The following is a 14,329-nucleotide window of genomic DNA, read 5'->3' as shown; positions in this document are numbered from 1 at the left end:
AGCAAACCTGATGAAAAACCATTGCACCCAAATAAGATGATAAAAACATGTTTAGCATTAAGTGATGACGACAAACAAAAAGAGCAGAACCTGTCACAGAGCCGACTTAACACTTTCTTGGGCATGGTCTCGGTTCAACCTGTGCAGTGCAGCATTTTTATTTGTTTACTTACCCACTTATATGCCTAAATGGCTTGTAAGCAGTTTGGCATTCTGGGTTTTGTAATCTCAAAGAAAAAGAAAAACAACACAGGTGACGAGAGAATAACCGTTTTATTAAAGCTACAGTACACTCCGTTTAGTTTAATACTGATTTCCCTGCTTTTTTCCCTAACCCTTTTATACATTCATTACTCCAAATTTCCAACAATTACATTAAATTGTACTCATATGCCAAATACTGTCTGTAATCTGGAGGAAAAATACATCAGAGGTGCGCGTATATATATATATATATATATATATATATATATATATATATATATATATTTACACACACATACACACAAAGTTATACAAGAGTTAAATTCCTCTAATGTACAGAGAGCAGGGAACATATAGCTTCTCTTTTTTACATTTGTTTTTGAGACATTCAAAAGAAGAGAGACCTAAACCAGCTTAAGTGGTGTCACCTTGACTTGGGTTCAGTGACCCACAGCATTAACTCCATCAGAAATTTTACATCCACTTCAAGGCATGGCACGATTTCACCCATAACAGCACAAGCCTGTTGGTTTTACATTTTCTTCATTTCATATAAGGTTTTTTTTGCTTCTTAGAAAATCCATAATTCTTAAATATTGAATTTTCTGTTTTACATTCATCTGGAACTAAATTCAGACCAAGGGGGAAATAAATAAATTATTTGTTCATTTAAAAAGTCTTGATTTGTGAATGGGCTTTAATAAAAACCTTTTACAGGATACAAATTTGCTGATTTTTTTTCTTTTTTTGCAAACACACAAAATAAACTCAGTCAGAAAAAATCTCCCAAGATTGAGGCTATCTAAAGTTATTAAATCAAGTGACTGTGCTGTGCACAAAGGTCCTCTGAGGAGTTCAGATGAAAAGAAGCACTAAAGACAACAAGAATTTTTCAAAATATAAACCTTTTTCTTAAATATATTTATATATGTACTTATTATGTACAACTCTACAGAAGCTGAAAGAACGTGGAAAGGGAGGTCCGTCCATGTGCGCAGCTTAGAGGCTTTGTTATAAAAAGTTTCTGCACAGTAGCTTGTTGGCTTACCTGCTTCATGATATTTTTCAAAACAAAATTTCACACCATTAAGAAATCTTGCTGAAATAAAGGCACTACTGATCTCTAGGTAGTGCACCAGAGCTCACATATTCTTTGAACAAGAGATAAGTGAGCAGTTGAAAATAATAAAGAAGAGCTCATCTCTTAACTCATTCCAGTGTTGAAAACTTTACAAAATCTAAAAACGTACAACTGCAGCTTTAAGAGCATAGTGCAAATATGAAAATTAACAGCATAATTTTAAGGTCTTTAAACAAGCTAAAACATAACTAGAGTGTTGCTGTTTCCCCCTTACAGCTAAACAACATGACATATGGGAAGTTCCTCTTTAAAGATAATGCAAACCCAGAAGTTGGAAAAGAAAATGGCAGCAATCTGCCTAGTAAATTATTTATTTCTATTTTCATTTAACTTAGGGCGGTATAAAGTTATTTTGCTATGGAAGACCAAAATATCTCTATGTCTGTTGGTTGTGAAGAGGTTGGGGAGGGCAAGGGTGGCTGCCCTTTTCTTTCCGGCGCCATCAGCCCCTCAATGGCTGGGGGTGGGCACGATCCGACTAATGCACAGAGCAAAGTTTCTTTTCCCTGGTCCTCTCCTGCATCAGAAGGTCTCGTCGTCATTGCAATTTGTAGCCCAGTGCCCAAACACTTCGCAGATTTCGCAATAGGGGCGCTCTTCCTTTCGGCTGCCATGGTAAGTCGAATGTGGAGGTTCGTCGAACGCCTGTGCTTGAGTCGGACAATCTTCAGTGTCATGGAGATCAAAACAGTCACAAATGTCACAGAAAAGGCGAGGCTTCTTCTTGATTTGGTTTTCTTCCTCACTGCCAAGATCAAAATTTGATAAGTAAGACTAGAATTTCATTATGTTTTTACGGAGAACAGTGATTCTAAAGAGACAGGAAATCTATAGGAAATAAAATATAATAATAATAATAATAATAATAATAATAATAATAATAATAATAATAATTTATTTATACCCCACCCAATTGGCGGCTCCCAATTGAGTGTTAAAAACAATACCGCATTAAATATTAAAAACTTCCCTCAAGAGGGCTGCCTTCAGATCAAAACACTTCCTGCTTTTGTACTGATTTGGGAGGGCTTGGGCCAGCAGGCAAGATCACCTGCCTTTTGCAGAAGCTTTCCACACTTTACCTTGGAAACCCACACAGAAATACATTACTGCTTGTTGTGAACTGCAGAGATTTCTCATATCTCAACGTATTTGCGGGGGGGGGGGGGGAAGAATAGAGATATAAACAGTCTGAAATTCACACCAAGGTTTTAGACTAATTTAAAAGAGGATTGTCCCGTGTCCTTGACTAGTCTGGGAGTCATGCACTAAAGAGAAACAGGGTTAAAATCTTAACTTGTCTATTAACTTGACAATTGTGGGTCAAAGTTTCAGCGAGTCTCAGATGGGGTAGCTGTTAACTCACTTCCTGCCATCTGTATGTGGGAATCAAATTCACTGGGCTGGAGGAAGTCAAAGCTCTATCCACACTGGCAGCATGAAAGCAGTGGCTTAATCATGACACTCAGCTTAGTAAAGATGAACAGTAAGTAAAGGTGCATGATGTGAATTAGTAGTGACATAGCCATAGCATTTAAAAATCCTTTCTGGGCACTCAGAGGTTCCTCAGAAGCTTACCAAGTGTTTGTCAATTAGAAGGTCAATACTGGTCAAATAACTCCCCAAAGATAGCCTGCCCACCATAACTGTGTGGTGCACAGTTGCAAGAAGACCCTGGGGGTGTCTGAGGTCATCTCTCAATTGACCTAGTGGCCATGGGGAGGTCTAAAATGCTCACTCTGTGAGCCCCATGAACGGAGTGTGCACTCTGCAGATGGTCCAGGATCCTCTGCAGTCCCAAGGTTCTTCAATAGGGTTACTTGCAAGTATACAGTTTGAAAACCACAGTAATTTCTGGCTGGCATTTGATGAGGCCAGTTCAACAGCCTCAATTCTAAAATGCTACCAAGATTTCCAGCTGATATTGTAAGTAACCAACCTGTCATAATTAATAGCTTCTTCCTCATTGCCGTTGAGTGCTGCCTCAGACATCATTTCCACTTTCAATTTCAGTTCTTCATTTTTCCTTTGAAGATCCACGATCACTGAATTTAGAAAGTCAATCTGAAGGGTACATGGTGGAAGAAAGAAGAGACAGGATTATAAACTCAGAATATTTAAGCTGAAGGTTTTAAAAAACACAGCATGTGATGTAAGCAATGAATAGGGCAGAAATTGGGCACAGAAAGAAATTGTGCTGACTTAATTTATACATAGATAGAATGCTTGTAACTTTTATTTTTAAACATAGAACACTTTTAAGCATTAAACAAATATTAATAAACCTCATGGTATGTAGAGGAGTGAATTGTCAGAGCTGGAAAACCGTAATGCACAGGATAGCAATTCTCTTAGATAAACATGTTTTGCTCTGATGACCTGTTTCTAGTATCATGACAGATTCTGTTTCCATTTTCTCAACACTATGCATAATTTTATACTCCCCTATTGTGCTCCCTCCCTTGTTTCTAAACCAAACGAAAAACCTTTCATAAAGGGGAATTTTTCCAGCCCCCTGGAACATTTTGGTTGTCTGCTTCTGGGTCTTTTCTAAGGAGACCTGTCAACTTATCCTGTGATAGCTAAGCTCACTTGGGAGTCTCTGGAGAGGGACTTGATCAAACCTTCCAGTATACATTCCATATGCTTAGAGAACCAGATGCCTCTGAGAAGGACATCAGCAGGGGATGAAGGCAGCAGCCGGGGACACAGAGGCTCCATGGAGCCACCATGACAAGGAGCTGCTCCTGCTCTTCACAAATCTCTCTAGTCACCCAAGTCACTGACAACCACTGTGTCTTGCTTTAGTGAATTCCATAAATTCTGCAGTGTGTGATGTAATTTCTTTTGTCTGTTCCGAATCTGCTTGGCAGGGGGTTGGACTCGATGGCCCTTGTGGTCTCTTCCAACTCTATGATTCTATGATACTGCCAATTCATTTTATTGGGTTACCCCATATTCAAATCTTATGGACCATGGAGGATCCCTTTCCCCACACACTATTTATTCACTCTTTCCACAACATACATAAACTTACAGACCTCTGTCACATCTTCTGTTAGTCACCTTGTCTTTAAACCGGGGTAGCTAAACTTTTTTGGGCCATAAGCAGCATTGACCAACAATCCTGAGAGCTGAAGTGTAAAAGTGGATGTGGCCAATTTTAATTTTTGTATGACTGGCGAGCCACAAAAAAAAAACTTTTGGCATCAAAGAAACTATGGGAGCACTCAGCAAAATAGAAAAGAAAAATGTAAATGATTTTTTTAAAATTACTGGGATGCTTTGGGGGCAAAAAGAAAAGTGTTTCGCATCAGAAGACCTGTGGGAGCACCCAGAAAAAAACAGAAAAGTGTGTGTGTGTGTGTGTGTGTGTGTGTGTGTGTGTGTGTGTACCTGGAGTCCTTGTGGGGCAGAACAAGGCTTTTGGCATCACAGCAGGGGAGCACTAAAAGCAGTCAAAACTTGGCTTTAAGAAGGTTATATATATATATATATATATATGCTTTTTATATAAAAAAAATAAAATGACTAATTTTTGTTTTGGGGCCAAAAAATCCATTTGCTTAAATTAAAAGCCCCCAAAGCTGCAACCTTTTTGTGTCGGAGAATTCCCAATATTTTTTTTAAAAACTGCCCCTTGTTTATTCCGATGGGTCTCCCCCCCATGATATCTCTTTGAATATATGACACCCCCAAGTACTGTCCTCTGGCAGATTTCCTTAATAGTTAACCCTGGTGGTTCAGTATCCAAAAGGCTGGCTCACAACACCCAGGGCATCCTTCTAGGACAGGTGCCAATTTATTCATGCAAAAGTTCCCAGAATAGTGCAGGTTTCCTCCTTTACTTGGGTACAATCAAGAGGTGGTCCAGGAGAACAAAACCCTGGATCTTCTGCATGGATCCTGTCTCTCTGGGCTGTTTTATATACAGTTTACGCTGCTCTGCAGGACCACTGGGTGCACTGCAAAGTGCAGTACCAGTGAGACTGCAGCCACCTGCACTGGGTCTAGAAAATCCATAGCTCAGGGTAAGCTCTGGAAGCAAGATCTGGGGTTTACCCCCCACCCTGAAAGTGGCCCTAAATATGCATCTATCCATATCAATTAGCGTATGCCATTTTCCTGCAACCTTGTGCCATGGGCCTGTGCCCCTAAGCTCGAATAGCTAGCACCCCCCTGTCTCTTTGCACTAAAGAGAGGACTATTCCTCTTACAGAAGGCAAAGCAGAGGAGAACTATGGGGCAGCCGCACAAGGGATAAGACAGTGAGAACTGCCCACAGCAAAAAGCTTGAAACTGACAAAGCTATTTAAAAAAGGAGAGAAAGTGGAAACAAACCATATGCTGATTGGAGAAAAACGTCCCCAGAGGCAGATGAAAGCAAGGGAAGGTGGGGGGAAGAAAAAACAAGCAAGCATTAGTATGTTAATTATACTATAGTTATAATTAAGCCTATGTGAAGTGTATTACACTGAAGACGTCCTGGCAGATACAGTATCTAAGCTTGCCCTTCCAACCTTTTACCCCAGTTTGGGTGATGAAGCTGCAGCCTGGAAAAGGGGCTTTCCAGGGATTTCAGGAGGGCCAGTGCAGGAGCCTCTCTTTCTGCTCTCCAGAGCTGGGCTTCTGTAAAGGTTCCACACCGATGGGGACGAGTGTGCTCTTTGTCCCTGAGTCAGCAGGAGACCATTGTGTATGGGTTTATTTGTGTGTGTTTTCATTCTTCTTGTGTGGTGTGTCAGACCCTCAAAGTGTCCCTATTTTCCAGGGATGTCCCTGACTTAGAGAAGCTGCTCCGGTTTCTGATTTGATCCCGGAATGTCCCACTTTTCCTTGGGATGTCCCTATTTTCACTGTTGGAGGGCAGGGAGATATGTGACCCCCCAAGCTGAAGGCAATCCTGTATAAGGAAGAGTTTTTTTAATGTTTAATGTTTTATTATGTTTTTATATATATGGGAAGCTGCCCGGAGTGGCTGGGCCAACCCAGTAAGATGCACAGGGTATAAATAGTAAGATTATATGGAATGGGATGTCCCTATTTTCACCAGAGAAATGTTGGAGGGTGTGTGTGAGCCCTGAGTCTGTGTGTGCATGTCGGCCTTTGTGGGGGGTGTGTGTGTGAGGGAGACAGTGGGATACAGTCACTCTTGCTGTATCCAAAAAAAGAAGCCTGTAAAATCTGCTGAGCTGGTAGCTATCAGTTCCTAATGAAACTCATCACTAGGCTGGGTGATATTAGGTTTTTAACGCTGTGGTGCATCACCAGTCAAACATTGTGGTTTGGCAATGCTGAGAAAAAGCTGCATTGGCCCCATCCCTTGAGGTGCTGGGTAAACTGCCACAGCTCTCACCACAGGAGCTGAGGCTCTTTCACCCCAGAGTCTTGCAGGTGGGGGCCAATGCAGCTGGCCTAAGTCCGCTGCTCAGCTTGTGGGGAGGCTCCCGCCTGACAGCCGAGTGAGCCAGACCACGCCCCAAGATGGAGGGAGCCCGGACATTGCCTTTGCTGGCAATGGGAAGGGGGCAGGCAAGAAAGAGGCCGCTTGCTTGCCCCCCACCCAGCTGAGGGAGCCCCAGTCCTCCTCCTGCTTGCGCACTAGCAGCTGGGGAGTGGGAGCAGTGAAGGAGCGCCCCTACCCCACCAATGTATCGTGCGAGCCGGTGGCGGGTCCGGGGCTCCATAAAACTTCTTGGCTGAGGAGAGCCATTGAGGAGAGGACAGCTGGCTCTCCTCAGCCAAGCAGTTTAACGACGCATAGGGAGGAACAGGCTGTATTGGAGCCTCACCGGTGCAGCTTGATTCTCTCTCTGCGCTGGTATGAGGGACCAGCCATGATGTCGGTTTCACTCAGTGGTATATCGCTGGTGAAACCGCCGTGGCTCCTGAGTCCCACCAGCACCCGGTTACAGCTTGTTTCTCCTTTGCTGTGCTGGGTGCTGGTGGGGCTCAGGAGCAGCGGCAGTTTCACCAGCCATATACCACTGAGTGAAGCCACCATCGCAGTCTGGCCCTCATACTGGTCCTGGGCAATATGTCAATATATCACCCAGGCCTACTCACTGCCTTTTACCCAAGACAGATGCTTGGTAGTCAGTCTGCTCTGATTTGAGGCAGCTCTCCAGAGCCTAAGCCAATGATGGGTGCAGGGACATGGACCCAGGACCTTCTCCACGCCACAAAGTGGTCTGTTGCTGAGCTGCGGCCCCTCCCCATTCCAGTATGGGTGGAAAGGATCCATCACAAAAGGAATCAGGGTGCAGTGATTTTGCATATTATGGGGCAGGATTAGAAACTGATATGGATATGTTCTACCCGGACACTGAGGTCCAGCGCTGAGGGCCTTCTGGTGGTTCCCTCACTGCGAGAAGCCAAGTTACAGGGAACCAGGCAGAGGGCCCTCTTGGAAGTGGCACCCACCCTGTGGAATGCCCTCCTATCAGGTGTCAAAAAGAACAACAACTACAAGACTTTTAGAAGACATCTGAAGGCAGCCATGTTCAGGGAAGCTTTTAATGTTTGATGCATTACTGTATTTTAACATTTTGTTGGAAGCCGCCCAGCCAGATGGGTGGGAAATAAATAAATAAATAAATAAATAAATAAATAAATAAATATTATTATTATTATTATTAGGTTTTGGAGGCAATTTCTAATGTCTGATAATGCAATAATTCTACTCAAATACTTTCTGATCTGAGAAACGACAAATCTCACTGCTGATGTTAGGCCCAGCTCTTACTCCTGGGACATAGATTAAGTCACTGGGCCCAGAGAAGGGTCAGAAGGGAAGAGACGTGGTTCCACTACCAGAAATTAAGTACACCTGAGCAGCTCCTACATCCAGCCATACCTTATTCACCCCCACCAGGGGCTCATCCTTCCCTCAGCCAGACAGGCACCACCATCTCTGGGATGCTGCCCCACCAATTGCTCTTTCACAGGTTGCTTTTCTTTACGCAAATTAAGACATCATTTTTCTTCCCCCCCCCCCCCATGAGAAACAAATGAGGTAGGAGTCATCCCATGTTAATCGTACGCGTAACCAACCCGTGAAATGCTGCTTTGCAGCTGTCTATTTCTGCATGGGGCCAAGAGGGTATAAGAAATACCTGGCTTTCTTGGTTATTTTCATCCTGGAGGGCATCACTGGCTGTGTCATCTTAGAAAAGTAGAAGAAAAAAACACTTATGAAAATATTTCCAGCAAATAATCATTACTTATGTGCTGATACAACTGGAATTTAGGAGAGAACCAGGGGGGTGGCGGGGGGGGGGGAATGGAGAGATATGAGAGAGGGAGAGAAAGAAAAGGAAATCTGGCCTCATATCTATACTCTGATTAAAACTTCCAGATTGGAGTAATGTAGTGAGCTGTACCTAAGACTGCCCCTGGAGGCTACACAAAATCTTCATGCCTGCTTTGAAACTGTAGCGTGGGTTACTGGTCTGGTTCTGAGCACATTTCAAGCTCCTCATTCTTACCTTTAAAGCTCAAAATGGCATGAAGGGACTAGGATACTTGGTTCTGCAAGAACCTGCCCATATATTAGGACAATGTTTGAAAACCCTGCTCCAAATCTCTTGCCTTCGGAAGTGATGTCTGAGATGACCAGGGAATACTCTGCCATCTTTATTGAACCATGTAAAGACCTTACAAGGTTTTATTTTAGATCTTTTTTAAACCTGGTGCTCCATATGCTTTTATTTGATTCCTCAGCTATAAAATGCTGCATTCTGCGACTTATTTTTCAAAGTATTTTGAAATCATAATCAGATCTCAAAGTGATTAGCTTACTAGAGTGAGTTAACAATAAATAAAATACAATTTTTGTTATAAGTGAAATTGATTGTTCAAGGAAAAGTAAAAGCACCAATTTAAACCACACACAAATCCCATATTCTTTTTAACAAAGGAGCAAATGCAGCAAAGTTGGAGGTATTTTGCAAAAGGAACAAGGTTGAACCAGAAAACAGTTCCGGCTGCAAGTGATACTCTTGATGCAAACCCAAGTTGGTCTACAAGTTAGTACTGCAGAGCATATTACATGGTGGATGGTGTGGTGGTGAAAGGACTTAAACACAGACATGCAACAGGAGTGATGCATTGGATGGCAATATGAGGAAAAAATACTCCTCCCCAATTATCTGAAACCATATCATCCCATCTCTCTGTTAAATGAATTTACTAGGTGCATGGAGTCTCATGCTACTTAACAGTATGACAATATCAGCATTAAACTGATAATCAAAGTCTCTGACTATTGAAATGCCTTGCTTATTTCTGAGGGTGCTTTGATAAATGAATATGGGGACCATTATTTCAGGTTCCAGAGTTTTAAAGCCTGCAAGTTATAAATCTGAAACCAAATGCCTGCAAACCTATTGTTTGAAAATCCATGCATGAACAACTGAAGTAGCCCCCTTTTCTAAGGCAGGGAACTGACCAGCAATATCATTATGCCAATAGGTGCAAATGTACAGAGTAAGACGATTGTCACCACATGTGACAACCATACATTCTGAGCAGTTTATTCTGTGATTACATGCCCACTGTGGCAACCCTTGGGAGAATGGTAATCTGTGTTCGCTCTCCAGTTAGAACAGGAGATGGTCATGGTTGCAGAGTGGACATTTGGGAGGGAAGGGAATTCAGGTCTATAAATTACACATCCACTCAAGCTGTTAAACTACTACCATGTGGTAACATTCTCACTGTTGAGTGCAATATTAGGTTCAAAGGGCCTCTGAAGAGCTACAACCTGAAAGGGCTTCTCCTACTTTGTTTCCAAAGACACAGAAACATATCTGAGTACTACAGAATATAAGTCAGTTATTTAGGATTCTGTTGCTGCTGGAATCCAGTGATGGTAACACCAACCACCTACGTAATGTGGCATCTCACCCTGAACTGAACTAATAAGTCACTGAAGTGATGCAGGTTTTTACCACCACATGAAGGGACTTAACTCTGTCATCTGATGGGATCTGAGGTGCCATATACCCTGCAGCCAACTGACTTTCAGCGAGCTGCACAGCGAAGATACAGCAAGCAGACCAGAGCTGGTTTTACCTGAGGAGCCACGTGGCTGTTTCTGGCTCTCTCTGAGCTTCTGCTCCAGGTTCTTTACTTTTAGTTCAAGTTTCAGCTTATCAGACTCCAGAGACTGAACTACGGAATGCAAATTCCTCGCAGTGGCATTCTCTCCACGGAGCACGGTCACCTGCAAAAGTTAAACAAAGAGAGGATGTGGCGGCTCAGGGGAGGGAATCCTTTTCAGCCCGAGGGCCACATTCTTTGGCGGGGAACCTTTCAGGATCCATAATCACTTTCTGCTACTTCCCTTTCCATGCCCACAAATTCCTCTGCGCTTTTTTCCCCCCCTGGTTGTGCGCAGAAATATTTACAGAATGCACCTGAACTGAGGAATATATACATACTTCTGATCCCTCAGATTTGAGCAAAATTCAAACACTGCACAAGGAAACTACATAAAAAAAATTATACACCAGAAGTATTGAAAAGTGTGTGCTGAGAATTTACAATCACTTTCATTTCTTTTTCAGCATGCTAGTAAGGGTGTTGTTGTTGTTTTTATTATTAATAATAATTTATTATTTATACCCCGCCCATCTGGCTGAGTTTCCCCAGCCACTCTGGGCGGCTCCCAATCGAGTGTTAAAAACAATGCAGCATTAAATATTAAAAACTTCCCTAAACAGGGCTGCCTTCAGATGTCTTTTGAAAATAAGATAGCTGCTTATTTCCTTGACATCTGGTGGGAGGGCGTTCCACAGGGCAGGCGCCACTATCGAGAAGGTTCCCTGTAACCTCATTCTCGCAATGAGGGAACTGCCAGAAGGCCCTCGGCGCTGGATCTCAGTGTCCGGGCTGAACGATGGGGTGGAGACCATCTTTCAGGTATAACGCTCCTTCAGGTGTTTCAGGAGCTTAGACTTTTATGAATATTCTTTTCTTCTGATCCCTCAGATTTGCACAAGAAAATTTAGAATTGCCTGACTGGGTGTTTCTGCACACTTCTTGGGTAGGGCAGTGGCTGCGCTGAGCCCTGCCAGGCCTACTCATACCTGTGACGGGCCCTCCCCAGCTGCGACGGACCCCACTGGGCCTCCTCTCGCCACATGATGTAGTGAGCGCATGCCAGGCCTCCTTCACCCAAAGTTGGGCAGAACCCGGCGCATGTATGTGGGCAATGGACTTTGCTGCTGTGGAAGGAGAGCGTTTCCCGCAGCCGTGAGGGAGGCAAGCTGCGTGCCCGCCAGCCAGCTGGTTGGCAGGCGTGCAACTCCTCGCCCCCCCAGCTGCTGTGGGAGACGCACGCTCTAGGGAGCATTTCCCACAGCAGCGTGGGGGGTGGGTGGGAACTGTGTGGAACCCAGTTCAGCTACTGATTGATTGATTGAGTGACTGCAGAAATGGATAAAAGCCCTCCAACCAAACAATGACTCTCATCAGTGCAGGTAAGAATTTTTTTTAATTTTCATTTTTATCATCTACAATATTGTTTTATTTATTTTATAGTACAGTACATTGATTATTGTTTTCATTATATGGATAAATGGTCTCGTTAGATAGTAAAATTAATGTTAAATTGCTGATTTAGGGGTTGTTTTTAAAAGTCTGGAACGGATTAACCCATTTTGCATTAATTTCTATGGGAAAGCACGCCTTGGTTTAAGAACACTTTGGTTTAAGAACAGACTTCCGGAATGGATTAAGTTCATAAACCAAGGTACCACTGTATTTGAAAGGTTTTTTAGACTGTATTTTTATATGTCTTATCCCATACCAGCCCACCTCATCACCCGAATTGAAGGGTATATTTTGCAAACCAGCTAAAAGTCAGCAGACGGTGCTTCTAAAAATAGTACCTCATTTCTGAGCTTTTCCAGTTCTTCATCTTTCTCTGTGATCAAGGCACTAGTAATACTGATGGATTTCTGCAAGGATGTTCTCTCTTCATCAATTTCTTTTTTTAAGTCAGATTCTCTAAAAGAGAGAGTCAAACGGTTTCATGAGTTAGGTGAAGACTTGCTCCAATAGTATTGCTTAAAAGGCCAAGTTGGGCGGGGGGAAGAGGTGGATTTTTTAAAACTATTATAGAAGTAGAAAAGGTTCTTATCAGAAGTTTCAGTTTGCTTACTGAGATTTAATACTTGGCAAAATTATTTGGGATTTTACAGCAGTAGAAAAAAGTGAAAAGTTTTACCTATGTAGATTCATGCCAGAATCTGCATATCATTGTATCCATTTGAATTTAAAGAAAAATGTTAATAGGATTGGGAGATAGAAAACTGAAAAGGAGGGGTAAGGTCGCATAAAGTGAGCCTAATTTCAGACTTTTGTTACTTCTTGGAACCATTATTAACAAGCAACGAAAAGTGCATGCAAAGCTCAGGTACACAGCTGTCATGCAAAGCAGGGGTGAAGCTGGACTTATCAGCTGGTCCTCACTAATTTCTGTTAACATCCACATTTCCAGAGAATGCACTTTTTGACCCAGAGTAACCGGGAGCGTATTAACAGAGGGTTGGTTGGTCTGTAACAAACTAAAACACAGATGTACAGTTCAAAGGGTTGTAAACTATTATTATTCAGCAGATAAAAACACTAAACACCTCTATTTTTTGCTTGCATCGCAACAAGTGGCTTCCTAAGCAAATAGCATGATAGATGGCTATGGAAAAAACCCCACCAAGGAGTTGGCTGAGGGGGCTTCAGAACACACTTGCCCAGCTGTGCGGCTGGAAGCTATTTACATTTGCCTGCATCTTAAAATTGGTTTTGTAGCATTTGGATGGTGGTGGTGGTGGCAATGTACACCTCTCTCAGCATTCAGGAAAGGCTCGGCAGCTGAGGCCTTTAAGACTTTCTTCTTAAGCATTTGACATCCACTAGTTTTGATAAGAAACTTTTAAAGATGAAGAAGGCAGTCTGAAAATCCAGGCAGAAGCACTTGACGTAGCCTAAGTTTACCAAGGGAGCTGCCACTAAACAGGGAACTGGTGAAGAAAACAAAGTTGCCTTCAGATTTGTTAAGACACTTGAAACACAAGAATTTAAATGCCTTGGCCTTCCAATATTTCTGCATCACTGACTCAACGCGTGAATCACAGTGGGCCCTGCCCCCTTGACTACTGTCTTCAGAAGGCCACAGGCCAGGGTCATTAAGGGCCCCTTCTGTCTTTTCCCCAACAATTCAAGCTGACTCCGCAGGGCTCCTTCATTGGCCTTCTCACCACCACAGCGAGCAACTGCTGCTGCCAGGACTGGCCCTTCCAGGAGGCAGAGTGAGGCATTTGCTGGGGGGGGGGGGTTGGCTTTAAATGTGTGCCATGTGGTCTGCCCAGCAGCCCCTAAGCTAGCTTGCTGCTCTGCGGTTCCACCATGAATGCTGAAGTAAGAGCCAACTACCAGTCTAGTCGGGTTTTGTGCACAGAATGGGGAATGCACCACCTTGCCCTTTGCCTCAGGCAGCAAAATGGCTTGGGCTGCTCCTGGCTGCTGCTCTTCCTCCTGCTTCCTTTCTGCCACCTGCTTGCCTAATCGGCTGACAGGCAGCGGCCTCTGCTCCTGCCGCCTCTCCTCCCCACGGCTGAGGGGGCCAGAGGAAGAGGCAGGTGAACCGCCAAGAAGGCTGCAATGGGGAAGAGCCAAGGGGGCTCGTGTCAATGGGTTCATACTGGGCCCTCAGCAGATGACCAGCAATATCAACCCTTGAGGCAGGGCCCTGTTACTTTTCTGAAGGCAGTCACAGAAAACAAGGCCTCTAAGAGCCGCACTGAAAATAGCGGGATGCTACTGTGCAATTCCTACTTATTTAAATAGGGCCTGAATGGGAGACACTACAAATTGGTTCAATCCTTTTAGTGGGAGAGTAGGCCTGTTTTTTGTTCTTGTTTTTAAAGACCGCCAACAATTGCTATTGGAGGAAACTAAAATCGAGCAGAGGTAGCCAGA

At 43.4% G+C, this 14,329-nt stretch overlaps 1 protein-coding gene and 1 long non-coding RNA gene across 13 annotated transcripts in view; one reads left to right on the top strand and one right to left on the bottom strand.

Moving 5' to 3' along the window:
- Positions 1-254: 254 nt before the first annotated feature.
- CLIP1 (CAP-Gly domain containing linker protein 1) overlaps positions 255-14,329 on the bottom strand; it is a 105,705-nt gene continuing 91,630 nt past the window's right edge. For all 12 annotated transcript variants that reach the window (XM_081174442.1, XM_081174448.1, XM_081174443.1 and 9 more), the window contains 5 exons: positions 12,241-12,358; positions 10,421-10,571; positions 8,461-8,510; positions 3,285-3,409; positions 255-2,090 (listed from right to left, as the gene is read on the bottom strand). In XM_081174442.1, the coding sequence (XP_081030568.1) occupies positions 1,868-2,090; positions 3,285-3,409; positions 8,461-8,510; positions 10,421-10,571; positions 12,241-12,358 (667 nt within the window). In that variant the 3' untranslated portion in view covers positions 255-1,867. The remainder of the gene's footprint in view (positions 2,091-3,284; positions 3,410-8,460; positions 8,511-10,420; positions 10,572-12,240; positions 12,359-14,329) is intronic.
- LOC308575683 lies at positions 4,273-4,842 on the top strand. Its single transcript, XR_014002915.1, has 2 exons — positions 4,273-4,705; positions 4,748-4,842. It is a non-coding gene; the product is annotated as an uncharacterized lncRNA (long non-coding RNA).

This window comes from Podarcis bocagei, assembly GCF_964188305.1.
Source record: "Podarcis bocagei genome assembly, chromosome: 16".
NCBI classification, from domain to species: Eukaryota; Metazoa; Chordata; class Lepidosauria; order Squamata; family Lacertidae; genus Podarcis; species Podarcis bocagei.
The sequence above is the reverse complement of the archived record's forward strand: the minus strand, read 5'-3'. Positions and strand labels throughout refer to the sequence as shown.